Here is a 27875-nt window from a genome sequence, read left to right as displayed (position 1 = left end):
TAAACAGTGAGGATAGAGAGAGGGGAGGGGGAGAGCTAAGATTAAAGAATGAGGATAGAGAGAGGGGAGGGGGAGAGCTAAGATTAAACAGTGAGGATAGAGAGAGGGGAGGGGGTGAGCTAAGATTAAACAGTGAGGATAGAGAGAGGGGAGGGGGTGAGCTAAGATTAAAGAACGAGGATAGAGAGAGGGGAGGGGGAGAGCTAAGATTAAACAGTGAGGATAGAGAGAGGGGAGGGGGAGAGCCAAGATTAAACAGTGAGGATAGAGAGAGGGGAGGGGGAGAGCTAAGATTAAAGAACGAGGATAGAGAGAGGGGAGGGGGAGAGCTAAGATTAAACAGTGAGGATAGAGAGAGGGGAGGGGGTGAGCTAAGATTAAACAGTGAGGATAGAGAGAGGGGAGGGGGAGAGCTAAGATTAAAGAACGAGGATAGAGAGAGGGGATGGGGTGAGCTAAGATTAAACAGTGAGGATAGAGAGAGGGGAGGGGGAGAGCTAAGATTAAACAGTGAGGATAGAGAGAGGGGAGGGGAGAGCTAAGATTAAACAGTGAGGATAGAGAGAGGGGAGGGGGTGAGCTAAGATTAAACAGTGAGGATAGAGAGAGGGGAGGGGGAGAGCTAAGATTAAACAGTGAGGATAGAGAGAGGGGAGGGGGAGAGCTAAGATTAAAGAACGAGGATAGAGAGGGGGGAGGGGGAGAGCTAAGATTAAAGAACGAGGATAGAGAGAGGGGAGGGGGTGAGCTAAGATTAAAGAACGAGGATAGAGAGGGGGGAGGGGGTGAGCTAAGATTAAACAGTGAGGATAGAGAGAGGGGAGGGGGTGAGCTAAGATTAAACAGTGAGGATAGAGAGAGGGGAGGGGGTGAGCTAAGATTAAACAGTGAGGATAGAGAGAGGGGAGGGGGTGAGCTAAGATTAAACAGTGAGGATAGAGAGAGGGGAGGGGGAGAGCTAAGATTAAAGAATGAGGATAGAGAGAGGGGAGGGGGAGAGCTAAGATTAAAGAACGAGGATAGAGAGAGGGGAGGGGGAGAGCTAAGATTAAACAGTGAGGATAGAGAGAGGGGAGGGGGAGAGCTAAGATTAAAGAACGAGGATAGAGAGAGGGGAAGGGGAGAGCTAAGATTAAAGAACGAGGATAGAGAGAGGGGAGGGGGGGAGCTCAGATTAAACAGTGAGGATTGAGAGAGGGAGAGAAAAGTTTGTTGTATCATTATTTACTAATTTTCTGGGGATGAGCTCAGATTATAGAATGCATTGAGGGGGAATAATAAGAGGAGGGGAGAGAGAGACAGAGAGGGAGGTAGAGAGAGAAAGAATCCTTTATTTCCACCTCACTTTCGTGCTTGAGCTCGGACTGGAGAATGAAGTGAGGGAGGGAGGGAAGGAGAGAGAGAGAGAGAGAGAGAGAGAGAGAGCTGCCAGGGATGAGCTCAGATTATAGAACATATTGAGAGAGGGAGGAAAGGGAGGGGGAGGAGAGGAAGGGAATGCAAGAGAGAGGGGGAGGAGAGAGAAGGAAATGAGAAAGAATGGGGAGGAAGAGTAAGAGCAAGGGAAAGAAAGAGAGGAGGAGGGAGAGGAATGTACTTAGAGAGAAAGGGAAAGAGAGAGAGGAAGGGAATGAGACTTCTGTCCTCTCATCACCCCACGTTAGTGTCAGGCATGAACTCAGATTAAAAGATGAAGGGGGGGACCAAGGGAGAATTAATTAATTTACAATTAATGTTGAACCTTGGCATTCATCAGATTATAAGATAAAGAAAGGGATGAGGGATAGAGAAAAGGGAAAGAGAAGAGGGGGAGAGAGAGAATGAAAGAGGGGAGGAAAGAGAGAATGGCTCAGGATAGTGGGGGAGAAGAGAGGGGGAGAGAGAACAAAAGAAGGAGGAAAGAGAATGGTTCAGGATAGTGGGAGAGAAGAAAGGGGGAGAGAATGAAAGAGGGGAGGAAAGAGAGAATGGCTCAGGATAGTGGGGGAGAAGAGAGGGGGAGAGAGAGAATGAAAGAGGAGGAGAGAATGACTTCAGGAAGTGGGGGAGAGAGTGGAGGAAGGAGAGAGACAGGGGGTGAGCTAAGAGTCTGTGTTTATGATGAAGAGATGTGACTCATGCTGTGTGTGTAGAACAGCACTGCACTGCGCATTCTGGTGCACCAAGCAGAGGGGTAAAGCCCTACCTCCCAGCACAGTGTCTAGGGCTCGGGTTCACCATTTAAAAAGCATTTGCTTGGATGATGCAATGCAATGCTTATATTTTTGTTTTTGAATTACATTTTTAATCAAAAAAACAGTCCTGGTGTGGCATTGCTTCTGCACCTACACACAGAGTAGTAGGAGGCAGTGTGGTTGTTTCTTATCATGCAGTATAACTGTCTGTCGTTTATATGAAACCAGGGTGCTAACGTTAACCACCGCACTAAACACAATCAGGGCATTCCTTCGGTGCAGAATTCTGTCAAACCCCACTGCTACCGTCCAATCACGCTCCGAATGAGTGACGTCACAACACCACACGGGATATCCCCCGAGCTCCACGTGCAGCGAGGGAGGTGGGGGGAGGAGAGCGGGCGGGACTGTGACATCACTACCCATGTAAGGCAAAACCGGGGAAAGACAGCTGCGACCTAATATGGAGGTCCGCCTATATACGTCATTCCTTATTTGGAACAAGAAGGCGGGGGTTCTGGGAGAGTTTGTGTTATAACGCGAAGAATCTAAAGCGTTGACATCACTAACTGCGGAGAAAGCAAGATTTACACATATATACTGCTGAAATAAAGAAAGATATATTCATTATTTTTTGAAGGTACTATCAGTCAAAACTTATTAGATCGGTTTTGTACTTGCAACAAAAACACTCCTTTTTTTAAAGGAAATAAATTAAACTTCAGTTTTACAAACTTTTTCTTTTTCAGACTGAACTTTTATATAGATAAAGATTTTATTTGTTATCGAATATAAATAATATTAAACGGGGGCAGGCACAATTCTGTATTTCAAACTACTGAGAAAATCGAAGCACAATCTGCCTGAATTTGTACCTAACAAATCCAATAAGAATTTGCTCTACCCTGTTTATTCTTCTTCTCATTATTTGAATAACGACTTTTAAACTGCAAGAATGGGAGTGACAGATGTGCTGGAGATCGGGAGCTGTGACTGCATTCAGATCCTAGCTACTGACCGGGATGAGTTCAGCTCCAGCACCGGCTCCCTGGTTCTCGACTGCCGACCCTTCCTCTCCTATTCCCGCGTCCACGTGAAGGGGTCCCGCAGTGTGAACTGGAACTCGATGCTGCGGCGCCGGTCAAAGAGTTCGACTGTGAGCCTGGAATGGCTCGTCCCGGACAGAGCGCTCCTGGCCCGGCTGAGAGGAGGGGAGCTGTCCTCTGTGGTGGTCCTGGACGAGGAGAGCCGATCAGTCGCCGATCTCAAAGCCGACAGCCTGGCCTGTATGCTGCTGAACGCCTTGGCGAGCGAGGTCCAGCCCGAAAAAACACAAATCTGCTTCTTACAAGGTAACATTTAAAAAAAAAAATAATAAAAAAAAAAAAAGCTTGAACTGTAAACACAGAGGCACAATTGTGGTTCTTTCTGTCTTTATCTTGTCCTGATAACAGCAATCTCCCATATTCCATATATACATATTGTATTGTATTGTATCAAATATTTGTATGAGTCTTTTAAAAGACTGTTCTGGCACTACCACGCATACATGTTGTATTTTTGTATAAATCAAACTGCTTCATAAATGTGCATGTACACAACGCTGGAGAAAAACGGGTTTGCTGATTGGCATATCTGTTAGGCTGTTATTTAAAAAAATGAAATATTAATTCATAATTTCATTTAGTATAACACTGCGAGTGTATGCGTTTCGTTACAGGAAGTTCGCTAAATAATACATTCTGTATTGCGATGTTTGTAATAAGAATTCTGTGATCGCTTTATGTTTAAACGTTAAATATAAATCTTATGCAACGGATTTTAAACACATTTTGTGTTTTTATACTTTACATCTGTAAAGTTTATTTTGGCAAGACTTGAAATAAACAATTTTCAAGCCGCAGTTTATTTACAGTCTGCTCCACACGATTTACGAATTATGTGAGGGAAACATTTGATAGCAATGGGGAAACAAAACATTTGTATGCATTCATATTTAAGTCTTTATGGACAGATCGATTAATTCATATCATTTTGTTTCATTTCCAGGCGGTTTCGAAGGTTTTTTTTCGCTGTTTCCGGAGCTGTGTTTCCAGAGCCCGGGTCTGTGTCTCTCCCCCGCCCTCAGTGACTCCGAGCCCGGTCTCACCGGCAGGAACACACCGCTGTACGATCAGGTGAGCAGAAGTCGACAGGGAGAAAAATAATTAAATCATATAAAACATTAAACTAGTCAAATCGCCAGCGTTAAATTGTTCCAGAGAATTATTATTAGCTGTTATGAATGGTTGTTATTATTTGCCTTTGCAATATGCTCCTTACACTAGCCAAGCCTTTTATTACCCTTAATTTCGTGCTTTTTAAAATTATAATTGACATCATTTATCAAGTTTGTGTTTTTAATGTGCTGTTTTTTTCTGTTGGGAACATACGGGGTAGTGATACATTTGAGTAAGATTTCAGTTTTTGTTTGTTAAAACATATACTGTAACTTACTGCACTTGTGCTTCTAGTAAAATGAGATCATTGCTTATTGAAAGTTATATTACATTGGCGCATTAAATAAGCCATTAGCTCTTGTTGTTACACAGTCACAGCTATAACAGCGTATCAATGAATGGTTTCCTTCTCGTTGCTATGCAGGACGGTCCCGTGGAGATCCTGCCCTTCCTCTTCCTCGGCAGCGCGCACCACTCCTCGCGCAGGGAGGCCCTGGAGGCACGCGGCATCACTGCGGTCCTCAACGTCTCCTCCTCGTGCCCGAACCTGTTCGAGAGCGAGCTGCGCTACAAGAGCATTCCGGTGGAGGACAGCCAGGCGGCGGACATCAGCGCCTGGTTCCCCGCGGCCATCGACTTCATCGGTACGAGCCACACCACGCGAGATATACGCACGATAAACACACTGTGCGAACACATCACATCATATTATCAACAAGGTCACCGAGGGACGCAGGCAGCCACTTACCGAGTTGAGCGGAGATTATCCCCGCCTGTGTTCAAATCAATAATGTACTTTGTGGCTATTTTTTTGTTTGGTTAAAAAAAACAGTTTCCTCAGTCTAGTGTTGTGTCTTTATAGTCATAAAGTATAAATGACAGCATGCATACATACTAGTACACCGTCTCAAATATACTAGGCTGTGTGGTCCAGTGGTTAAAGAAAAGGGCTTGTAACCAGGCGGTCCCCGGTTCAAATCCCACCTCAGCCACTGACTCACTGTGTGTGACCCTGAGCAAGTCACTTAACCTCCTTGTGCTCCGTCTTTCGGGTGAGATGTAATTGTAAGTGACTCTGCAGCTGATGCATAGTTCACACACCCGAGTCTCTGTAAGTCGCCTTGGATAAAGGCGTCTGCTAAATAAACAAATAAATTAAATTAATAAATTACTACATTTGTCCCCACCTTAGAACCAAGAGCTTTATTCTGACCAGACTTTATTTATCTTTTAACAGACTCCGTGAAGAACAGCGGCGGCCGTGTTCTGGTTCATTGCCAAGCCGGTATCTCCCGCTCAGCCACCATCTGCCTAGCTTACCTCATTTGGTCCCGGCGGGTCAGACTGGAAGAAGCCTTTGATTTCGTCAAGGAGCGCCGCGGCGTTATCTCTCCCAACCTCGGCTTCATGGGACAGCTGCTGCAGTTTGAAACCGACGTGCTGTGTCACTGAGCCAGCCCGCGACGTGCGCAATGGAACGCGAGCACTCACGCAGAGACCACACGCAACCCTGGAGCCCTCGGGATTAGCAGAGACTCAAAGACCCTGTCAAAGAACAGCACATCCCTCTGTTACTGTCCGTGCTGAGGAAACACGACTTGCTGAATAACAAAAGACTTGAACAGAGACGGCGCGGTTGAAATGACAAGGCGGTGCGTCTCCTTGCACGAACTGAACTTCAACTGGCAGACCTGGACTTTACAAGACTTGGTGTACTATGATTTAGTTTATTTATAAAACGAATAATACTATTTATATTCAATATGCAACTGGAATATGAGACTAAAAGACATGTTTGTAATCGCGGTATGCATGAACTTTTTCAAAACTGACATTTTTATGTTAAATTGTGATGCAAAAAAACAACCCATGATAAGCAATGGTTACATGGATGCAACATTTAACACACAATACGAATTCATCAAAACTTCCTGGAAAAAAAAGCTTACATTGTTTTAAATATGCCTTTAAATGCAAATTTTAAAATGGCCTATTTTTTATTTATTTTTTGGCCATTGTCTGTTTGCCAAATCTATTGTTTACAGTGAGCGCGCAGTTTCCTTACACACTCCTCACGCAATATGCACTGTTTATAATATATAGAGCAATACGTTCGGATTACAGTTAGCACGCCTCATTCCACTTGAAGACAGTGTATTGGCACTTCTTGGACCAATGGGAAATATCTCAGACCAATGGCATAGGCAATATATGTGGCCTAGTCATGTGAGCACACTGTTAAAAGCGTGTGTAGTCTTTCACACAAAGAGGGTTATTTTTAAAGCTGGAAATAATCAAAAAAGCACAATTGAGCAAAATCGAGCCTAAATGTAAGTTGCAATATAAAAACAAGGACGATTTATATTGTATAAGTGAGTACTTCAATTATTTTTGCACTGCAAAACGTGACGTCACCGAGCCGATGAGAGAACTGCCATTTCATCACAGACGGAACACTTTTTAATGCTGCATTTTTCAACACTGTGTTTCACGTGTTTACTTGATATTTTACGCGTGAGTTTGTAACTATTGCAATAATTTCCGGTTGGTTATGAAGCACTGCACTTTATATTTATAACACATTTCAAACATGATGTGAATCTTTCTTTTTTATACAAATAATAAAAATAGATTATTCAAGAAAGAGAAATTGTTTGTCTTTGTTGTTTCGTTTCCACGCTTGTCACTATCCAACACTCTACGATTGCTGTGCTGAGCTTTTTATATGAGACCGATTCTGTTGAAATGAAAGTTTATGACATGTAATTGTAACATTTAAAATGATCCCAACCACCACGCAGCGAGACAGCACTGCTGAGACCGGGCATTGTGAAACAGCATTCATTCGCGTAGGCTTTGCTACAGAAGCATCTGCCAACCGAGCACCTGCTATTGGTTGGCAGATTGTTATCTGCTGTCTTGCCTGTCGCGACTGATTTTATCCTTATTTAACTAAATGTAAGGACAATATAATATAAATAAATGTCTTTCTTCAGTTCATGAGCGAATCTCATGCCATGTATGTAGTTTACAATGAAAATGTAGTTACTACTTTGGTTTCATATACTGTATAACAAAATGTGCCCCCTGGTGCCAGTCAAGTGCAAGTGCAAGACGGGGGTGCTGAGAACGTTACAAATGCACATTGCTGAAAAACAGCACGGTAAACTGTGACAGTCCTAGTGATCTCATTTAAAGCTATGCAGGTGAATTTCAAATAGATTTTCAGATCTGTATTTTCATTTATTTATTTGTTTTTCATCTCTTTCCCAGTCTGGCGTTGTCGTGAGTAAAAGCGCAGCCTGCCCTCAATACATATCCGCATGGGACGGGACGGGAAACCCATTGAATCTGCAGCACCTGCAATGGGGCCCTGGAAATGAAGGTTGGTGGGGCCCTCTCGTCTGCCCAAACACACACTTAGAAAAATACACCTCCACACACGTGCTTGAATACTGTTGCGGTCATATGCTTAACTCTGTAACTGGCACGCCCAGGTGTTGCTTTTAGGATGTGCAGTCTGATTGAATCGGCCCAGCTGCGCACACTGTCTTTACCGCTGTTGTTCTCTTATTAAAAAAAGAGGAAACAACGTCAATAAGAGATTCGAAGCGATACTTCACTTAACACAACAATACAAAATAAAACAGAATAAAAAGTAAACAGCCCAAGCAGCTCAATTACACACATTCCCAATAAAATCACAACAGTGTAAAAAAAATAAACTATTCACAAAAAACAAAGTAAAGAAATCCCATATATATATATATGTTTGAGAAAAAGGAAAACTGCTGTTTAAATGATCAATAAGAAAAAAGAAAAAAGAAAAGGATAAAAAAAACAGCACTGTTTTTGTATTCAGCCGATGAATTCCGTAGCTTGTAGTCCGAAACGTCCTGATAATTGATTTGTAATCAATTATTCTACCTTTTTAAGTACCTGAAATATCCTTTTCTTTTTTCTTTTTTCTTATATATATATATATATATATATATATATATATATATATATATATATATATATGTATATATATATATATATATATATATATATTGGTTGCGGTAGATTAATTAACAAGTTAACAATTTAACAATTATTATTATTATTATTATTATTATTATTATTATTATTATTATTATTATTATTATTATTATTATTTTATTTATTTCTTAGCAGACGCCTTTATCCAGGGCGATTTACAGTCGTAAACGAAAATACATTTCAAGAATCACAGTACAAGTATTAATACAATTAAGAGCAAGATAAAATACAAGCAAGTACAAGTATATGACAAAATACGATTCAATAACGGAGCAGATAACAGTGTCAGTGATAGTTACATCAGGATATAATTAAATACAAAATACTACAGATTAAAATAACACTTGTGACAGATTACAGTACTCTAAAGTACAGGATTAAATGCAGTAAAATAGGGAGCAGATAAGAGCAAGTAAAGCGCATTTAAGGAAGAGTGAAGAGTTGAGTATTACAGGTGTTGTCTGAAGAGGTGAGTCTTGAGTGGGCGCCGGAAGGTGGTCAGGGTCTGGGCAGTCCTGACATCTGTAGGAAGGTCATTCCACCACTGAGGGGCGAGGGTGGAGAAGGAGCGGGCTCTGGAGGCAGGGGAGCGTAGAGGAGGTAGAGCCAGTCTTCTAGTGCAGGCGGAGCGGAGAGGTCGAGTGGAGGTGTAGGGAGAGATCTTGCCAATCATATTTAATATCAAATCTTATTGTTTATTAAACAGAGCCCTCTGGTATAGTATTGCCATCAATGTGTGCCTCCTCCTCTCCTGCTCATGACAGTGTGTGCATTGCAGGGAGTCTGACATCAAGACAAACACAGTGTGAATACCTGATCCTCTCATGGCCATGACAGAGTGTGCATTGCAGGGAGTCTGACATCAAGACAAACACAGTGTTAATACCTTCACCCCCCAGGGGACATATTTTTTAACTTGTCCCGGCAGGGTCGCTGGAGTCTCAAGTCTATCTGAAATGTGAGGAAAAGCAATTCATTTTCATGTCCTTGTATTTTTCATCAACAAACCCTTCACCGTTTACATTCATGGTGTTCCACAGCAATCTGCTGGATTCTTAGAACCTCAATAGTGGGCATTAATTCTAGCCAAATATTTGCATCTCCTGTTTGTTTTCAACTATTTTATGTACCGAGTCTTTACAGTTTTTGCAAGTTTATCGACTTTTATTTTAGCGTTGTTCTGGTCTTAAAAGTGTACTTTGTGCACATCAGCATTGCACTGTACAGTAATCCAGCGCGTCAACTACATCTGCTTCGATATACGAGCACGACACCAGTAAGACAGAAGACAACGATAAGATCATTGGCTGAACACGCCGTCACGTGGACACATTATCCTCTGAATTGCTCAAAAAAATTGCTCGTGTATCTCCGACCTTAGGAATGTAAGGGCAGCCAACGCCTGTTCTAAACACTGTGATCAAGACAATTAAACCGCAAAGTGTCTTCTTGTCTAATCAATCACACGCGAGACTGTAAGTTGTTGCCAAGCCCTGTGTTTAATATGCAGGTCGGCGTGAACACGTGTCAGGACCCGGGTTAATTAGGGATGATCTCCACCTGGTTCGGGGCTCGGTAATTGGCAGTGGGGTTCGTATAAATACGCTGCAGGTTGCGGATTTGATCTAATAGTTTTTCTTCGAATTTTTTGTTCTGAAGAAGGGTTTGGGGGACGTTTGTATTGTTTATTTTTTTTGCTGTTCTGATCAGCTAGCTGCTGAAATGCGCGTTTCTAATGGATTGATGTGCTGCTTTGTACAGTTGCTGTGGCTGGTGACCGGTGAGTTACATTATTATTATTATTATTATTATTTGAACTTGGCTCTGAAATCCCCGTGCATTGTTTTCACCTGCTTCTCAATCTCACTATGTGTACGAGGTGCTGGAACAGTGGGGTGCTCTGTATTTAAACACTGCAGTTCTCTCGCGTCTTCAGTGACATTTCTTACTGTATTATAACTACAGCTTCTGATTTTCAGGTTTTATCAATTTTATCTTTCGGTGCTTAACCTTTACCTATTCTAGTTTTATGTAAATCGGTTGTTGTATTTTTTCCGGGGCTTTCGTTTTTGATATATTATATGAAATTAGTGATTTTAGTACTTTTCAAAAACGCTTGAGGGGTGTCTTTCTGTTGGCCCTTCTTTTCTTTGCTGTCTAACCCAGTGAAATCCCCATGGTCACGGGCACATTCTTCTGGAGTTTTTGTGTGTAGGCATTTTTGTACATTAAGCCACATCTGTTTTACATCCTCGGTATTTTAAATACAGCTTTAATCTCGCTAACAAGCCTCCATCCTGATAGTAATGTCGCAAGCAGAGTTCTCCAGGAATGTGTTGTCACTCGGTAGCTGGGGCGGATTTAAAGTATTCAGAACAAATCAGTGCTGTGTGTCTCGTGTGTATATATGTGTGTGTGTGTGTGTGTATATATGTGTATATATGTATGTGTATATATATATATATATATATATATATATATATATATATATATATATATATATATATATATATATATATATATATATATATATATATAACACCTCCCAACAGCACTGGGAAATGTGTTGGTTTTTTGTAATTGGTTTTAATACAAGGGGTAAAGTCAACGTGAATCCACAGTCTCTCCAGTGTTTTATTGGCTAGCCACCATTTCACTCTTTGTATTGGGGTATTTTATTGGTTAAAACCTGAAATCAGAAGCCTTAATTATAACTCAATTCTGAAAACCAGTAACAAGAGCATTAAACTCTAATATATAATAAACACTGAACGGTTCTTGTTTCCAGCTCTTTAAATTACTTGTACTTTGTACACAGCGCCACCTGGCCTTCAAAAGTAGTCTCATTTCCCGTAACTCGTCCTTTGCTTTTAAATAAGTTGACTTAAAGATGTATCAAGTTGATGTAGTCTGACATGCTTTTAGTTGAAGTTCTAATCCTTTGTGAATTTGCCTAGTGAAATTAAGCTCTAGTATTTGCTAGACTGTCCCTGCTGGTCTAACACACATGTGCTCAGTTTCAGTTTTTGGAGCCCATATTGAGCACATAGACTTGGGGAGCTCCAGGGCTGCTGTTGTCTCCAGGGCAACGAATAAAAGCTATGTTGATTTTCATATCAGTGGAGGTAGGGGTTCAAATAGATCCTTGCATGTAGAATGCTGATTAGAGTTCTGATCCTGTCCCATTGGCCATTGTAATCCATGCCACAGCCCCCACTATTCTGTTTATTTCTTGGCAGATGCCCTTATCCAGGGTGACTAACAATTAAGATATAACATTATACAGATCACTATTTATGTAACTTCCATTTATACAGTTGGGTTTTTACTAGAGCAATGTAGGTAAAGTACCTTGCTCAAGTGTACAGCAGCAGTATCCCCCACCTGGGATTGAACCCACGACCCTCCGGTCCAGAACCCTAAACACTACTCCACACTGCTGCCTGTTATTGGGTCTACCTTTTAACAACAGGTAAGGGTGCATATCCAACGTGCTTTACGAAGGCAAAACGTCGCTAGTCTGTTTTCCTCATGTCTTCCAGATGGCAAGAACACTGACTCCCATGTTTTGGTGGAAAAGCTGCTGAAAAAATCCCAGAGGGATGTTGTGCAGCTTGGCACCTCTCCCTCTGCAGCTACCCCAGTCTCTGCAGCCGCCAAAGAGACGACAGGCCCTGCCTCCAGCATTCCAGTCTCGGCCTCTAGCCAAGCAGGCTTGTCTACTGGTACTTCTACAGGACATGACCAGACCACCCTCCAATCCAATGAGGTCACCCAGTCTCTGCCGCCCACCCCTTCCCCTCGACCTGCCTCTCTGTTCTGTGACTTTGAGCTTGACCTGTGTGGCTGGGAGAACTGCCGCAGCGGGGACTTCAACTGGCTGTTAAGGAGGGAGAGGCCGGCTGAGTTTGAGACCCAGACTCTGCCTGATGGCCATGCTAGCTGCCGCAACTTTGCAGGCGAGTTTGTTTGGGTTGTGTGTGGTTTTTTTTTGTTTGTTTTTGTCTGGTCTGTCAAACCTGTCTATTGCAGAACAAGTGCCTGTCTGTATGCCTCGTTAACCCTGCACCCCTTACTCAATGCCCATGTTAAACTGTTCACTTGTGCAGGGCAGTACCTGCATAGACTGACTCCACTGCTACAGTTAATGGTCTGTAGCTGAATGTTGACTCTCTGCAGGGCAGTACCTGTACATGGAGGCAGCGTTTCCCAGGGAGAGTGGTCAGACTGCAGTCCTCATCAGCCCAGTCTTCAAGGGACCCAAGTGCCTGTCCTTCTGGTACAGTCTGATCGGAGATGGTGTGGGTAAGTTAGACAACACCTGGGGAGTCTCTCTTCTATAAACAAGCCAAAGAACTATCAACATTCTGTAGTTCTGGCTATGTAGCCCCAAGGCAATGACTCTCGCTGTGTTCTTTGCAGAAGCTGTCACTGTATATGTGGCGTATGTGAGCTCTCCAGACAGCTGGCACAAGCTGTGGTCTGCTAGTGGTGCCATGCCCAGGAAGTGGTCATTTCAGCAACTGGATCTGTTTGTCGGACCCGATGAGGAGTTCCAGGTCGGATGACTTGTAGTGTACCTTTTAGTGTCTCTAGACCTTTTGTACAGCTACGGGATTGGTCTGAACCGCTTCTCTAGTTGACTTCACTTTTGCATTGTCTGGGCAGCTTTGCAAGGGAGTGATTGATTTGTTCCAAACCCTAAAGACTAAGTTTAGACACTCTGGTTTGCTCACGTACATTGTGACTGCAGAATCCTGTTCAGAAGTGCTGGCAACCAGCAAAACGAATTGACCTTGCCTTCCGAATTAGTCTTATCGTGCAATTTGTATTCAACCAACACCATTTTGTTCTACCTCCTTGTGTAGATTCTGCTGGAGGGAACCATCAGCAACAACTACTGTGGTGACGCTGCAATAGATGACTTATTGGTCTCTGAGAACCGCTGCATGTCGTTCAAGAGGCTCCACAAGCACAGGCGCCGCGAGCTGCCAGCTACCCCAGCACCTGAAGGGAGTCCCTCGGTCTCCACTGCCCCAGTGCTGCCCCCTCCAGAGGTGCTGGAGACGCTGTTCTGTGACTTTGAGAAGGGGCTGTGCGGCTGGTCCCAGTGTACCAGTGATGACTTTGACTGGGAGCTTCACCAAGAGAGACTGCCGCCCCTGCTCAGTGCCACGCAGCCAGACTCCCAGGGGAAGTGCCGCAACTTTGAAGGTACAGTATGATGGGAGGTTCTGAGTTCTGGAAAGGACTTTATTATCCTAAAGGATAGATGCAGCTGTTAATGCTGACTTCAACCATTTTCCATTGTAAACATGGCAGTCTAAACCAGCCCTGTGAACTGTTATAGTACTGCATTTAACAATTCAAACTTCTAGACGGTCAGATTGTAGCTGGCCGATTATATTTATTTCTTAGCAGACGCCCTTATCCAGGGCGACTTGCATTTGTTACAAGGTATCGCATTATTTTTACATACAATTACCCATTTATACAGTTGGGTTTTTACTGGAGCAATCTAGGTAAAGTACCTTGCTCAAGGGTACAGCAGCAGTGTCCCCCACCTGGGATTGAACCCACGACCCTCCAGTCAAGAGTCCAGAGCCCTAACCACTACACAACACTGTTGCCTGTATGCAGAGCCGTACATATATGGAGGCTGTATTCCTACAGCAGGGCAATGTGCAGCTCCAGTCTACATTGCTAACTCCCTATGGTCTGTTGCAGGGCAGTACCTGTACATGGAGGCAGCGTTTCCCTGGGAGAGTGGTCAGACTGCAGTCCTCATCAGTCCAGTTTTCAAGGGACCCAAGTGCCTGTCCTTCTGGTACAGTCTGTTTGGGGATGGTGTGGGTGAGTAATCCTGCTGGTACTCTTTCCTGAAAGAGGGACTGGCCTTGCCCAGTTTATTGACAAGTATTGGATGGTTTTACTGAGTGCCTTTCTCCCCAGGTTCTCTCAGTGTGTACATGCAGTATGTGAGCACAGCTGGCACCTGGCACAAGCTCTGGTCAGTCGGTGGGAACAAGAGCAGGAAGTGGCACCTGGCTGACCTGGAACTGTTTGTGGATCCCAACGAGATGTTCCAGGTGGGTATTTATTTTCTTTGATTGCCCATCTTCTGTTAACTTTGGGCTATCTGCATATTTGTGATTCTGCAAGTAACTTTCATTAAGAAATGACTTTGTGGACACTGCAGGCTAAAGCTAAGCTGCTCGTCTTCACTAAGCTAGATGTGATTTGGCATAGCACACAGTTACAGTAACTACCTGCTTTAACTACTAGAGTAGCAGTGCCCTATGCTGTGTATTCAAATGTAGGTAATTCAAACTCTACCACACTTTGAACCAAATTATCTGTGTTTTTCTAGATGATTCTGGAGGGGACTATTGGGAACAATCCCTGTGGGGGTGTAGCTGTTGATGACTTGTTTGTGACGGGACACCATTGTGGCAAAGAACAGCACGCCCCCTGCTGGAAAGACTGATGTTGAAACTAAACAAAATAAAGTTTTGAACTACTGTCTGTGCAGACTTAATGTAGTAACAATCTGTCCATATACGTGGCTCCAGATGTTGAAACTGTGGCGGAGTCACTTCAGTATATGATTAACGTTGAGTGGGGTGATTTTGTTCTGCAAAGATCTGATATTGTGCTGGGGGGGGGGGGGAGGGTATTCAATTTAGTAGTTTTTTTTTTTTTCTTAAGTCAGAACATATACCCACTGTGCTGATATACTAGTGTTGAAACAGCTCATTCGTTAATATTTTAACAATGATTTCTGTTAAGGCGCGCCGCGGCGTTCTCTCTCCAGAACTCTGCTTCATCGGGCAGCTGCTGCAGTTTGAAACCTTTCTAGCCAGTGGGAGTACACGCTAACATTTTATTCAATGAAAACCCAGCCTCACTCAAAACTGCTTCAGCCAATAATATTTAGAAGGGTGTTTCAGAAGAGATTTTATCTAAAAGACACTCCACTGATTTCACAGTGTAACATTTTCCAGAACATTCCAGATAGATTCAGTGCTGAGTAACTTCTAGAACTTTCCAGTAATATAAATAGTAGTATAAATACAGGGGCCTTAAGCCCACCAGTTTAGTTCCAGCTGCCTAAGTGGATACATATCTGCATTTCTGAGATGGCATCAAGGTCATAGGAGACTTAAATGGTAGCATTCCTGATGGGTCTCCAAGGCGGTTTTACCAAGTTTCCCTGCTATCTTTGCCTTTGGGGCAGCAGGGACACCAAGGCGCACTACCACAGGCGGGACTGGCCACAGAGGACCGAGTTCTCTGTGGGGAGGAGCAACGTCAAGTGGGAGCCACTGGTGGACCCCCGGAAGGTGCTGATGCCACCACTGCACATCAAATTGGGCCTTATGAAACAATTTGTCAGAGCTCTAGATAAGGAGTCGGCAGCCTTCAAGTACCTTCAAGACTTCTTCCCTAAGCTGTCTGAGGCAAAGGTCGAAGCCAGTGTCTTCGTCGGACCACAGATAAAGAAGATCCTGGAGTGCAATGAATTCCCCCAAGAAGCTCACTAGTAAGGAGAAAGCGGCTTGGAACAGCTTTGTCGCAATGGTTCGGGGCTTCCTGGGCAATCACAAGGCCAAAAACTATGTGGAGCTGGTTGAGACTCTGGTGAAGAACTACGGCACAATGGGGTGTAGGATGTCCCTCAAAGTCCATATCCTTGATGCTCATCTTGATAAATTCAAGGCGAACATGGGAGCGTACTCAGAGGAGCAAGGCGAGCGCTTCCACCAGGATATACTGGACTTTGAACGCCGCTACCAAGGACAGTATAATGAGAACATGATGGGAGACTACATTTGGGGGCTGAGTTGTGAAAGTGATTTAAAGTATAATCGTAAATCTCGAAAAACTACTCGCTCCTAAATCTTTTGTAGTCATTTTTGTATTACTTTAGTATAAATACATGTTAACTTGGATTCATATGTTGTTTTTTTTCTGACTTTGTGAACAAAAAGACACAAATTTGCCGGTTTTCTCATTGGAAGTAAGTAAGTTTCAAAATATCACTGTCCTGGTCACAAAAGCAAAGTTTGTGGGGAATAATAGCCATTTTCTATACTGTTGAGGCATAAGCAATTGGGAAATAACACTTACTACCCAGGAACAAAAATTGTGTTACATAGTGTTTTCAATGGAGACTTCCGTCTCACTCCGCGCAAAGCATTGTGGTATATAGAGTTGGGCAAAAAAAATCTATGGAGAGTCACTGCAGGCGTACGAAATGTTGCTGGTTTCGCTATGAAAATAAAATGCATAACTTTTGAAGTAGATTTCACATTTGATTCTGATCTTTTGAAGAAAACGGCAACATTAGCAAACTATGACAATACTTAGTTACTTAGTGTCCCGGTCCCTGGCGCATGCGCAGAAATATCGCTCTAAAGAAACGTGTTGATTAAATCAGTTATCAGTCCGGTAACACCGGTTACTTTAGAAATGCATAACATAAATATTATCAAGATACAGCAATATAGTACAGTAAACAAACTTCCAGCTTTTTTTTTTATTTTTATAAACATGGCGAAAAACCAGCAACATTTCTAAAAGGTTTGGAATAGAGGCAAAGTGACCAGGAATGACAGAGGCAGAATAAAAAGTCCACAAAGCTTTATTACAATGATCTAATGTTTACATAAAATCAGTTTAATTAAACTATGCAATAAAATACAAAGTTTTACTAAAAACAAGGAGGGTACATTAAAGCCAGCCAATAGCCACAGTATTTAAAAGCATGGGGTATTAGACCAACATGTAGCAGTGACTGCACTTCTCATTCAGAGTGGTAGGTGATTGGAAAACGGCTCTTCCCAGCAAGGGTTCTACAACAAAAGCCGGATTGTTAATACCGTTAAACCCTGTGTGTAGCAGGGAACGTGAGCAGCAATATACCAGATTTAACTACATTAGAACAGTTCAACAGCAAAATACAAGTTTAGTTATATTTAAAAGACAATTAGCAGCAAAGTTCCAAGTTTAGCAGCAAAATAGGGGGCAACATAAAATTGGGTGTTAATTAGCGGTTAATAGACTGGCAGGACTTCAATGTAAACAAAAGACAACGCAATAAGAATTACATTACCTAATTAGCAGGTCAATCAGGTGCCTACTGCCCTCAACCGCACCGATTAACCCCAAACAATCAACAACAACTCATTACACACACTCAGAAAACTAGCAAAAACGTAATGAAATAGAGATCACTTAACTACAGTGTCTACAACACCACACCAAGCAAAATAAAAAAATAAAGGAACAAGCAAACACCCAATGTGTAGCATTAGCAAACTAAACCAAAAACCTGAGGGGATTTTTACCTGCTGCTGGAACACTTAATCTAACAATTTATGAGACCGGGATTTAACCACACGTCTCAGAGTTTTATTCAACAGACTAGCTCTCGAATTATCCAACACTTTACTTTTGGAATATACTCACACGGATCTAACACCGCAGACACAGAAACAGCGCGTCTGCAGAACACTCATGTACAGCAGCAGCACTCCGAATCTCAGGTCCGCAGCACCTGTCTGTCCTTCCTCTCCCGTCTCAAACAAAGAGGCAGCGTATAGAAGCAAATAAATCAAATCAATTAAAAGAGAAAAGCGACATATAAAACGAAATACTTGGAAACAAAACAAAAACACATAGTTGCCTAGGAACCAATACAGAAATCAGAAAGTAGCCCCGTTACACATCCACACTATAATTTGACAGAACAGGTGATTTATTGGCACTGTGCAGAACCTTATTTTCCCATTGGTGATTGAGCCCCGGAGCGCTCACGGAATCAACGCCTGTGCATCTACTATCAGTGATTAAAGCCTGGTTCTCAAACCAGCTCATCATCGCTCACCAATACTGTATTGGTATAAAAGTGTTCTTAAAAAACGTAATTTCATGAAATTACTTTAAAGACACACACTTCTTATACCAATACAGTATTAGCGAACAACAACCTTAATCATATAATACCCAAGCAGAAAACACACAAACAATACACTAACACGGAGCGTGGAGGACAAGGCTGTTCAAGAATACTTCCAAATTGTTACTTATCGATACAGAATACTTCCGCTGTAGATCTCCAAGAATGACACAACCCGCACAAGCCAAGAGAACGTCTCAATGCAATTACACCGAAGCAGATTTCAGAGCACTACGACAGAACACCCCAATAACCTTTACGTCTTGACCCTCATCGTGCTCAGTTTAAATACATTACAAAGAGAAATAATTATCACCTTAACATTCTGTGTTCCTAATTAGTACTTCAGTTCCTAAAGTTATAGCACGTATTTCATCTAAACAGGTTCTACAAATGCGTATTCACCATTGCTACACCCCGTTAGAAAACTGACTTCGTTGCATTTTTAAAAATTTATTCATCATTTAATCATAAAATCACAATTTACAAGATTAAATACGCTACTATACCTCCGGGCACTGCCAACTGGGTCACACGACTGCAATACTGCATGCCGATTGGCTCAGTGGATATGTCGGATTTTGCTAAATTAGAAGTCTGGCGTATAGCGCGTTATAGAAATAAACGATAATTTGAGGTTTATTTAACGTGGCGTATATCGTGTTTTGAGGACAAAGGACATTGAACATCAGAAAGTAGACACTGTGAGATGAATGATCCTGCTTTTAGCTCAGTTTTGGTGGGAATGGCGTATATAGCGTTTAGATGCACATATATATATACAGTGCCTTGCGAAAGTATTCGGCCCCCTTGAACTTTGCGACCTTTTGCCACATTTCAGGCTTCAAACATAAAGATATGAAACTGTAATTTTTTGTGAAGAATCAACAACAAGTGGGACACAATCATGAAGTGGAACGAAATTTATTGGATATTTCAAACTTTTTTAACAAATAAAAAACTGAAAAATTGGGCGTGCAAAATTATTCAGCCCCCTTAAGTTAATACTTTGTAGCGCCACCTTTTGCTGCGATTACAGCTGTAAGTCGCTTGGGGTATGTCTCTATCAGTTTTGCACATCGAGAGACTGAAATTTTTGCCCATTCCTCCTTGCAAAACAGCTCGAGCTCAGTGAGGTTGGATGGAGAGCATTTGTGAACAGCAGTTTTCAGTTCTTTCCACAGATTCTCGATTGGATTCAGGTCTGGACTTTGACTTGGCCATTCTAACACCTGGATATGTTTATTTGTGAACCATTCCATTGTAGATTTTGCTTTATGTTTTGGATCATTGTCTTGTTGGAAGACAAATCTCCGTCCCAGTCTCAGGTCTTTTGCAGACTCCATCAGGTTTTCTTCCAGAATGGTCCTGTATTTGGCTCCATCCATCTTCCCATCAATTTTAACCATCTTCCCTGTCCCTGCTGAAGAAAAGCAGGCCCAAACCATGATGCTGCCACCACCATGTTTGACAGTGGGGATGGTGTGTTCAGGGTGATGAGCTGTGTTGCTTTTACGCCAAACATAACGTTTTGCATTGTTGCCAAAAAGTTCGATTTTGGTTTCATCTGACCAGAGCACCTTCTTCCACATGTTTGGTGTGTCTCCCAGGTGGCTTGTGGCAAACTGTAAACGACACTTTTTATGGATATCTTTAAGAAATGGCTTTCTTCTTGCCACTCTTCCATAAAGGCCAGATTTGTGCAGTATACGACTGATTGTTGTCCTATGGACAGAGTCTCCCACCTCAGCTGTAGATCTCTGCAGTTCATCCAGAGTGATCATGGGCCTCTTGGCTGCATCTCTGATCAGTCTTCTCCTTGTATTAGCTGAAAGTTTAGAGGGACGGCCAGGTCTTGGTAGATTTGCAGTGGTCTGATACTCCTTCCATTTCAATATTATCGCTTGCACAGTGCTCCTTGGGATGTTTAAAGCTTGGGAAATCTTTTTGTATCCAAATCCGGCTTTAAACTTCTCCACAACAGTATCTCGGACCTGCCTGGTGTGTTCCTTGTTCTTCATGATGCTCTCTGCGCTTTAGACGGACCTCTGAGACTATCACAGTGTAGGTGCATTTATACGGAGACTTGATTACACACAGGTGGATTCTATTTATCATCATTAGTCATTTAGGTCAACATTGGATCATTCAGAGATCCTCACTGAACTTCTGGAGAGAGTTTGCTGCACTGAAAGTAAAGGGGCTGAATAATTTTGCACGCCCAATTTTTCAGTTTTTTATTTGTTAAAAAAGTTTGAAATATCCAATAAATTTCGTTCCACTTCATGATTGTGTCCCACTTGTTGTTGATTCTTCACAAAAAATTACAGTTTCATATCTTTATGTTTGAAGCCTGAAATGTGGCAAAAGGTCGCAAAGTTCAAGGGGGCCGAATACTTTCGCAAGGCACTGTATATATAGCCGACTGTGGAGCTGCATGTGTGCCATATGAACATGTGAGAAACGTCATCCGTGTGTGTGTCCATCTGTCTGCGGTTATTGTTCTTATACAGTTCTACGGTTATGATTATTTATTATTATTTATTTCTTAGCAGACGCTCTTATCCAGGGCGACTTACAATTGTTACAAGATTTCACATTATTTTTTACACATTATTACATTAATCTAGGTAAAGTACCTTGCTCAAGGGTACAGCAGCAGTGTTGGTCCAGAGCCCTGACCACTACTCCACACTGCTGCTCTATACGGGTATGCACCCTGCAGCGCTGTGAACACGGTGTACATTTTCTGCACTCTTAAGGATAGTTCATACACTAGTACAGGGTGGTCCGTCAGCCCCGTCGACTCACTCATATGTGTTCGTGGGTTGCTTTGAGCACCATATTCGGATACAAATAAGCCCTGTATAAAGCTAATTTGATACGAAGGGTACAACAGCAATGTCCCCCACCTGGGATTGAACCCACTACTTATTATATATATATATATATAAATACCAATTTGTCTGGAGCGGGGGAGCAGAGCGGAATGAAAGAAAGCGGAGCAGAGCAGAGGATATTATTATGAGTGCAGGATATTATTATGAGCGGAGAATATTATTATGAGTGGAGGATATTATTATGAGTGGAGGATATTATTATGAGCGGAGGATATTATTATGAGTGGAGGATATTATTATGAGTGGAGGATATTATTATGAGTGCAGGATATTATTATGAGTGGAGGATATTATTATGAGTGGAGGATATTATTATGAGTGGAGGATATTATTATGAACGGAGGATATTATTATGAGCGGAGGATATTATTATGAGTGGAGGATATTATTATGAGCGGAGGATATTATTATGAGTGGAGGATATTATTATGAGTGGAGGATATTATTATGAGCGGAGGATATTATTATGAGCGGAGGATATTATTATGAGTGCAGGATATTATTATGAGTGGAGGATATTATTATGAGCGGAGGATATTATTATGAGTGGAGGATATTATTATGAGTGGAGGATATTATTATGAGCGGAGGATATTATTATGAGCGGAGGATATTATTATGAGTGGAGGATATTATTATGAGTGGAGGATATTATTATGAGTGCAGGATATTATTATGAGTGCAGGATATTATTATGAGCGGAGGATATTATTATGAGCGGAGGATATTATTATGAGTGGAGGATATTATTATGAGTGGAGGATATTATTATGAGTGGAGGATATTATTATGAGCGGTGAGCAGAATTGTCACCGCTTCGCTCCGCTCACATTCTCTGAACACAACACAGACGCTCGCGTTAAAACATATTGTCTTTAACACATAATTTGCACATCACAGTAGAGTAGAAGTTAGTAAACTCTGTATCCCTTATATGAGAAGCGGGTAAAACTCCGAAGAAAAGTTTAAAGTACCTGGTATTGCCAAGCAGTCTCCCATCCAAGTACCAACCAGGACTGAAAAAATATTATTTTATTTCTTAGCAGATACCCTTATCCAGGCCAATTTACAATTGCAACGTTATTATTTTACATACAATTACTCATTTATACCGCTGGGATTTTTACTGGATCAATCTAGGTAAAGATGCAGTGTGTCCCTTACCTGGGATAGAACTCGCGCCCTTCCCGTCAAGAGCACAGCGCTCTAACCACTACTCCGCGTAGGCTACAAGAGAACAGCACTAATGTCTCGTTATATAACATAACAATTTTTTTTTTTATTTTTACATGAAACGTACTTTTTGTATATAGGTATACAAATGTAAATTGCTGTGGATAAAAGCATCAGCCAAATCAATTAATATGACATTTTTCTGGCTTGCTATTTACTAATTTATTTATTTATTTATACATTTATAATATAAACATTCATTTCTACATTTATTTATTTAAACAATATTTATTTCTAAATATATATATTCCTCTATGCATTTTTTGAATCATGTATTTATTTCTACCTAAAAAAAATATTCCTTTATATAATTAAACGAGGAGCCACAATTTATCAGAGATCAGAGATTTGAACAAGGAAGCTACATGCCACTCTTGTGTGCAATTCCATTCTATGGTATCTACCAAACAGGAAACTAGATATTTCCAAACAAGAAATAGAGCATTTCTGGAATCGAGCAGAAACTTCAGGTTTTCAGTAAAAGCTGGTCAGGCTTGGATGTAAGCTTAAAAAATGACCGCATTTCAACAACTGCGCAGTGGACAAGGCCGTGTGCTCTTCAAGGACGTCATGTTGCAAGTTCAAACCACGTAATTCTCCGACCGCCCCCCCCCCGGACCCGGTTTAATTAGGGATTGTCTCCACCTGGTTCGGGCTCGGTAATTGGCAGTGGGGTTCGTATAAATACGCTGCAGGTTGCTGATCTGATCTCATAGTTTTTCTTCGAGTTTTTTTCTTTGAAGAAGGGCTTGGGGGGCGTTTGTATATTTGTATTGTTTATTTTTTTTGCTCTTCTGATCAGCTAGCTGCTGAAATGCGCGTTTCTAATGGGTTGCTGTGCTGCTTTGTGCAGTTGCTGTGGCTGGTGACCGGTGAGTTACATTATTATTATTATTATTATTATTTGAACTTGGCTCTGAAATCCCCATGCATTGTTTTCACCTGCTTCTCAATCTCACTGTGTACGAGGTGCTGGAACAGTGGTGTGCTCTGTATTTAAACACTGCAGTTCTCTCGCGTCTAAAGTAACGTTTCTTGCTGTGTATATAACCCAATTTCTAAAATTATTGTTTATGTGTTTATTTCTTAGCAGATTCCCTTAGCCAGGGTATCCAGGCTTGGATATATATTTATTATTATTCCAGCTCTTAAATTACTTTGTACACAGCGCCACCTGGCCTTTTAAAAGGAAGCTGCATTTCCCTTACCTCGTCCTTTTTCTTAAATAAGTGGACGTGCACTCAAGTTTCTTTAAAAGTGTATCAAGTTGATGGTCTGACACACTTATAGTTGTAGCTTCTAATAGTTTGTGAATTTGCTTGGTGGAATTAAGTTGTAGTATTTGCTAGAATGTCCCTGCTAGTCTAACTTTGGAGCCCATATTGAGCACAGACTTGGGGAGCTCCAGGGCTGCAGTTGTCTCTAGGGCAATGAGTAAAAGCCATGATGATCTTCAGATCAATGGAGGTAGGGGTTCAAATGGATCCTTGCATGTAGAATGCTGATTAGAGTTCAGATCCTGTCCTATTGGCCATTCTTGTCCCCCTCTTGTAATCCATTCCACAGCCCCCACCACCCTGTTATTGGGTCTACCTAACAATACAGGTAAGGGTACATATCCAACGTGCTTTACAAAGGCTAAACGTCACTAGTCTGTTTTCCACATGTCTTCCAGATGGCAAGAACACTGACTCCCATCTTTTGGTGGAAAAGTTGCTGAAAAAATCCCAGAGGGATGTTGTGCAGCTTGGCACCTCTCCCTCTGCGGCTACCCAAGTCTCTGCAGCCGCCAAAGAGACCACATCTGCCTCCAGCACTCCGGTCTCCGCCTCCAGCCAAGCAAACTTGTCTACTGGTACTTCAGGACATGACCATACCACCCTCCAATCCAATGAGGTCACCCAGTCTCTGCCGCCCACCCCTTCACCTCGACCTGCCTCTCTGTTCTGTAACTTTGAGCTTGACCTGTGTGGCTGGGAGAACTGCCGCAGCGGGGACTTCAACTGGCTGTTAAGGAGGGAGAGGCCGACTGAGTTTGAGACCCACACTCTGCCTGATGGCCATGCCAGCTGCCGCAACTTTGCAGGCGAGTCTGCAATTTGTTTTAGTCTGTCAAACCTGTCTGTATTGTGGAACAAGTGTCTGTATGCCTCATTAACCCTGCACCCCTTACTCGATGCCCATGTTAAACTGTTCACTTGTGCAGGGCAGTACCTGCATAGACTGACTCCACCGCTACAGTTAATGGTCTGTAGCTGAATGTTGACTCTGGTCTCTGTTGCAGGGCAGTACCTGTACATGGAGGCAGTGTTTTGCAGGGAGAGTGGTCAGACTGCAGTCCTCATCAGCCCAGTCTTCAAGGGACCCAAGTGCCTGTCCTTCTGGTACAGTCTGATCGGAGATGGTGTGGGTAAGTTACAGGCGCTGCCTGGGAGTCTCTCTTCTATAAACTCAAGCCAAAGAGCTATCAACATTCTGTAGTTCTGGCTATGTAGCCCCAAGGCAATGACTCTCGCTGTGTTCTTTGCAGAAGCTGTCACTGTATATGTGGCGTATGTGAGCTCTCCAGACAGCTGGCACAAGCTGTGGTCTGCTAGAGGTGCCATGCCCAGGAAGTGGTCATTTCAGCAACTGGATCTGTCTGTCAAACCCGAGGAGGAGTTCCAGGTCTGAAACTTGTGTACCTTTTAGTGTCTCTAGACCTTTTTGTACAGCTAAGGCATTGGCCTGAACTGTTTTGCTGGTGGAATTCACTTTTTTGCATTGTCTGGGCAGCTTTGCAAAGGAGTGATTGATTTGTTCCAAACCCTAAAGACTAAGTTTAGACACTCTGGTTTGCTCACGTACATTGTGACTGCAGAATCCTGTTCAGAAGTGCTGGCAACCAGCAAAATGAACTGACCTTGCCTTTTCAAATTAGACTTATCGTGCAATTTGTATTAACCCTTTGCGGTCCATTGTCGGACTGGGTCCGACATTGCAATTATTCCTCACAGGTCCTTTGTCGGACTGGGTCCGACATCATTATAGCAACGCAATAAACGGGTGTTTAGTCGTTTTTTCTCCGGAAAAAGCCGAGAAAACCATTCAATTGCCGAGTGGTAGCGACAGGAGCCGAGACAAGTCGGGGGGGGGGGGGAAAAAAAAAAAAAAAAAAAAAGGCGTATTTCATGAATAGTCATACATGGTATCAGGTATCAGATAATGGGCGTCCATAATAAACAAGCTGGCTAAGTGCGTCAGCGCACTGAGACTATCATGGATATTTGCAGAGCTTTTTTCAGATGTTATAGTAATAAAATAATGACTTTGATCGCATTATTGAGGAGTTTGGTGATAAAACGAGTGATCTGGAGATGATCGATCGGTATGTACGACTATTATTATTTATTTCTTACACAGCTGAACGCTATAGCAAACAAAAGGCTGGGGAGGGGCTGGAGATGCCTAGTGTGTGCTTTGTTGATATGCAGGGCCATTTAAACCCGTTTGACTGTGAAAAAAAATACTTTTAAACAGCGCGTATAAAATTAACTGCGCGTGTGAAAATTAATTATTCCTGGCGTGCCTGACGCGCGATTAATAAATGGACCGCAAAGGGTTAAACTAACACCATTTTGTTTTACCTCCTTGTGTAGATTCTGCTGGAGGGAACCATCAGCAACAACTACTGCGGTGACGCTGCAATAGATGACTTATCGGTCTCTGAGAACCGCTGCACGTCATTCAAGAGGCTCCACAAGCACAGGCGCCGCGAGCTGCCAGCTACCCCAGCACCTGAAGGGAGTCCCTCTGTCTCCGCTGCCCCAGTGCTGCCCCCTCCAGAGGTGCTGGAGACGCTGTTCTGTGACTTTGAGAAGGGGCTGTGCGGCTGGTCCCAGTGTACCAGTGATGACTTTGACTGGGAGCTTCACCAAGAGAGACTGCCGCCCCTGCTCAGTGCCACGCAGCCAGACTCCCAGGGGAAGTGCCGCAACTTTGAAGGTACAGTATGAGGGGAGTTTCTGAGTTCTGGAAAGGACTTTATTAACCTAAAGGGTACAGGCAGCTGTTAATGCTGACTTACCATTTTCCATTCTAAACATGGCAGTCTAAACCAGCCCTGTGATCTATTCTAGTAGTGTGTTTAACAATTCAAACTTCCAGAACAGCAGTTTGTAGCTGGTCTATGCAGAGCAGTACCTACATAGAGGCTGTGTTCCTGGTCTACAGCAGGGCAATGTGCAGCTCCAGTCTACATTGCTATCTCCCTATGGTCTGTTGCAGGGCAGTACCTGTACATGGAGGCAGCGTTTCCCAGGGAGAGTGGTCAGACTGCAGTCCTCGTCAGTCCAGCCTTCAAGGGACCCAAGTGCCTGTCCTTCTGGTACAGTCTGTTTGGGGATGGTGTGGGTGAGTAATCCTGCTGGTGCTCTTTCCTGAAAGAGGGACTGGCCTTGCCCAGTTTATGGACATGGCTCAAAGTATCGGATGGTTTTACGGAGTGCCTTTCTCCCCAGGTTCTCTCAGTGTGTACATGCAGTATGTGAGCACAGCTGGCATCTGGCACAAGCTCTGGTCAGTCGGTGGGAACAAGAGCAGGAAGTGGCACCTGGCTGACCTGGAACTGTTTGTGGATCCCAACGAGACGTTCCAGGTGGGGATTGTTCTTTGTTGATTACCCATCTTCTGTTTCAACTTTGGTCCATCTGCATATAATGAGGTGTAAGATTCTGCGAATTTATCACCAAGAAATGACAGTGCTGTAAACTTTTTATACAAACTGAAGACTAAAGCGAAGCTGCTTGTATTCACCAAGCTAGATGTGATTTGGCACGGCACTAAGTTACAGTAACTACCTGCTTTCAACTACTAGAGTGGCAGTGCCCTATGCTGTGCCTCCAAGTGTAGTTAATTCAGACTCTAGATTATCACACTTTGAACCAAATTGTCTGTTTTTTTTCTAGATCATTCTGGAGGGGACTATTGGAAACAATCCCTGTGGGGATGTAGGTGTTGATGACGTGTTTGTGACGGGACACCATTGTGGCAAAGGAGAACAACGCGCCCCCTGCTGGAAAGACTAAAATGTTTAACTTAAATAAAATCAAGTTTTAAACTACTCTGTACGGACTTTATTACTGTATTAACAATCTGTCCATATACACGACTCCAAACGATTACACTGACTATCACTGCAATATATAATTTTCATGTGGAGTGCAGTTGTGTGTTCTACAAAGATCTAATATTCTGGGGCACGGGTGTTTTGTTTTGCCCTCTTGCACTAATACACGCCTCCTAAATCTCACTGAATGTGCGGCGATGAGGCTGTGTGCTCGAGTCGTTTAAAGACAGGATGCGATCC

General features: G+C 42.7%; 3 protein-coding genes across 4 annotated transcripts; all 3 read left to right on the top strand.

Moving 5' to 3' along the window:
* The first annotated feature begins 2756 nt into the window (after nucleotides 1-2756).
* On the top strand, nucleotides 2757-6390 carry LOC117966492 (dual specificity protein phosphatase 2-like). The gene is made up of 4 exons (XM_034912573.2): nucleotides 2757-3526; nucleotides 4224-4351; nucleotides 4818-5037; nucleotides 5631-6390. The coding sequence occupies exons 1-4, from the start codon at nucleotides 3130-3132 to the stop codon at nucleotides 5843-5845; spliced, it is 960 nt and encodes a 319-aa protein (XP_034768464.1). The 5' UTR covers nucleotides 2757-3129; the 3' UTR covers nucleotides 5846-6390.
* A 3699-nt stretch (nucleotides 6391-10089) lies between these two features.
* On the top strand, nucleotides 10090-14959 carry LOC117966493 (MAM and LDL-receptor class A domain-containing protein 1-like). The gene is made up of 9 exons (XM_059008468.1): nucleotides 10090-10214; nucleotides 11452-11559; nucleotides 11977-12393; nucleotides 12614-12739; nucleotides 12857-12993; nucleotides 13303-13648; nucleotides 14162-14287; nucleotides 14387-14523; nucleotides 14805-14959. The coding sequence occupies exons 1-9, from the start codon at nucleotides 10157-10159 to the stop codon at nucleotides 14919-14921; spliced, it is 1572 nt and encodes a 523-aa protein (XP_058864451.1). The 5' UTR covers nucleotides 10090-10156; the 3' UTR covers nucleotides 14922-14959.
* Nucleotides 14960-22965: 8006 nt separating this feature from the next.
* Nucleotides 22966-27630, top strand: LOC117966091 (MAM and LDL-receptor class A domain-containing protein 1-like). Of its 2 annotated transcripts, none has more exons than XM_059008469.1 (8): nucleotides 22966-23400; nucleotides 24204-24614; nucleotides 24813-24938; nucleotides 25062-25195; nucleotides 26167-26512; nucleotides 26795-26920; nucleotides 27028-27164; nucleotides 27475-27630. In XM_059008469.1, the coding sequence occupies exons 1-8, from the start codon at nucleotides 23343-23345 to the stop codon at nucleotides 27592-27594; spliced, it is 1458 nt and encodes a 485-aa protein (XP_058864452.1). In that variant the 5' UTR covers nucleotides 22966-23342; the 3' UTR covers nucleotides 27595-27630. The 2 variants fall into 2 exon arrangements, with proteins under 2 accessions (XP_058864452.1, XP_034767402.2); XM_034911511.2 differs by having other exon boundaries at nucleotides 22968-23400; nucleotides 25059-25195.
* The last annotated feature ends 245 nt before the right edge of the window (nucleotides 27631-27875 follow it).

The sequence above is a fragment of the Acipenser ruthenus genome, chromosome 37 (assembly GCF_902713425.1).
Source record: "Acipenser ruthenus chromosome 37, fAciRut3.2 maternal haplotype, whole genome shotgun sequence".
Classification (NCBI taxonomy): domain Eukaryota; kingdom Metazoa; phylum Chordata; class Actinopteri; order Acipenseriformes; family Acipenseridae; genus Acipenser; species Acipenser ruthenus.
This window is presented reverse-complemented; position numbering and strand designations above follow the sequence as displayed.

Coding starts and splice junctions, on each gene's coding strand:
- LOC117966492 (XM_034912573.2), top strand. CDS start 3,130: ATGGGAGTGACAGATGTGCTGGAGATCGGGAGCTGTGACTGCATTCAG. Junction 3,527..4,223: donor ACAAATCTGCTTCTTACAAG/GTAACATTTAAA, acceptor TTTCATTTCCAG/GCGGTTTCGAAGGTTTTTTT. Junction 4,352..4,817: donor ACACACCGCTGTACGATCAG/GTGAGCAGAAGT, acceptor GTTGCTATGCAG/GACGGTCCCGTGGAGATCCT.
- LOC117966493 (XM_059008468.1), top strand. CDS start 10,157: ATGCGCGTTTCTAATGGATTGATGTGCTGCTTTGTACAGTTGCTGTGG. Junction 10,215..11,451: donor GTTGCTGTGGCTGGTGACCG/GTGAGTTACATT, acceptor ACATGTGCTCAG/TTTCAGTTTTTGGAGCCCAT. Junction 12,394..12,613: donor TAGCTGCCGCAACTTTGCAG/GCGAGTTTGTTT, acceptor GACTCTCTGCAG/GGCAGTACCTGTACATGGAG.
- LOC117966091 (XM_034911511.2), top strand. CDS start 23,343: ATGCGCGTTTCTAATGGGTTGCTGTGCTGCTTTGTGCAGTTGCTGTGG. Junction 24,939..25,058: donor TCTGATCGGAGATGGTGTGG/GTAAGTTACAGG, acceptor TGTTCTTTGCAG/AAGCTGTCACTGTATATGTG. Junction 26,921..27,027: donor TCTGTTTGGGGATGGTGTGG/GTGAGTAATCCT, acceptor CTTTCTCCCCAG/GTTCTCTCAGTGTGTACATG.